Source organism: Penaeus monodon, chromosome 24 (assembly GCF_015228065.2).
Source record: "Penaeus monodon isolate SGIC_2016 chromosome 24, NSTDA_Pmon_1, whole genome shotgun sequence".
NCBI lineage: Eukaryota > Metazoa > Arthropoda > Malacostraca > Decapoda > Penaeidae > Penaeus > Penaeus monodon.
Window position 1 is genome coordinate 13571210 of NC_051409.1, and position 1130 is coordinate 13572339.

Consider the following 1130-nt stretch of genomic DNA (forward strand, 5'->3'; position numbering starts at 1 on the left):
ATTTTCCAGCTCCAGCCTTTCTTCTCTCTTTGTCTTTCCCTGTCACTTTTTCTCTGTATTCTTACTAGCCTCTCTCCATATTCTTTCTCACTACATATTACTCATGTTTCATGTTTGTTCCTTCTTGCTTTTTCCCCTTTATCTCTATCATTTGTGTTTCAGTTTTGACATTTTTTTCCCTTGTCTCCTCTGTATAGTTCATCCTTTCTTTTCCTCTGTTCTTTTCCACTTGCATTCATCTATTTTCTCTGTTCCTATTACCCTGCCTATACCCCATTTCTCTGAAATTTAAACTTTGCCACTCACTGCTCTCTCCTCTTCTGTTCTCATATGTAATTCCTTTTTTTTGATGAACAGATGGACCCTAGCTATGAGGGTGAACTTATCGAACGTCGGACCATCTTTGGCCTTACCCTTGAGCAGAGGAAGAAATGATGCAGCCATTACACCACAGCTCTTGAAAAATGTTGTTACCAAGAGGAAGGATGTATGTTTGTATTATTTGTGCACTGAGTTTGAGTAAAAGTTTATATATTTTTTAAAAGATTTACTTGCATTTTGTTTGCATGATATGGTATATTTTGAGGTTAGATTTGTATATTGTTTTGCATTGAAACAAAAAAACTCAAGTAATAAGCTTTTAATTGTTAACCTTATTATTTGCAGATGAACCAAGATTCCATAAGAGACTTGATTGTTGCTTCTATTGCTGTGAAATACACTCAGTCCAACTCTGTATGTTATGCTAAATCAGGCCAAGTCATTGGTATTGGTGCAGGACAACAGTCCCGCATCCACTGTACAAGACTAGCTGGAGACAAGGCAAACAACTGGTAAGTGATTATTATTCTTTTTAAATTAGTTAAGAGTTTTGTTGTAGGTAATATGCTGAGAATTGAGTTATTATTTATATATGCAGATTTTGTTTGAGTAAAACTGTATGTACAGTACATTTCTCTATTTTCTGTAATTTCTAGGTGGATGCGACATCACCCTCGAGTGCTGAGTATGAAATTCAAGGAAGGAGTGAAGAGAGCTGAGAAATCAAATGCCATTGATAACTTTGTTGGTGGCACTGTTGGTTAGTGTCCTTTTATGTTACATATTTGTAATGTGTTTTTAGTAAGCAC

The 1130-nt window shown here is 35.6% G+C and overlaps 1 protein-coding gene across 1 annotated transcript in view; it reads left to right on the forward strand.

The window, feature by feature from the left end:
- The first annotated feature begins 342 nt into the window (after nt 1–342).
- LOC119588602 (bifunctional purine biosynthesis protein ATIC-like) overlaps nt 343–1130 on the forward strand; it is a 1646-nt gene continuing 858 nt past the window's right edge. The window contains 4 exon segments of the mRNA XM_037937244.1: nt 343–426; nt 428–487; nt 667–833; nt 978–1081. Of these exon segments, the coding sequence (XP_037793172.1) occupies nt 358–426; nt 428–487; nt 667–833; nt 978–1081 (400 nt within the window). The 5' untranslated portion in view covers nt 343–357.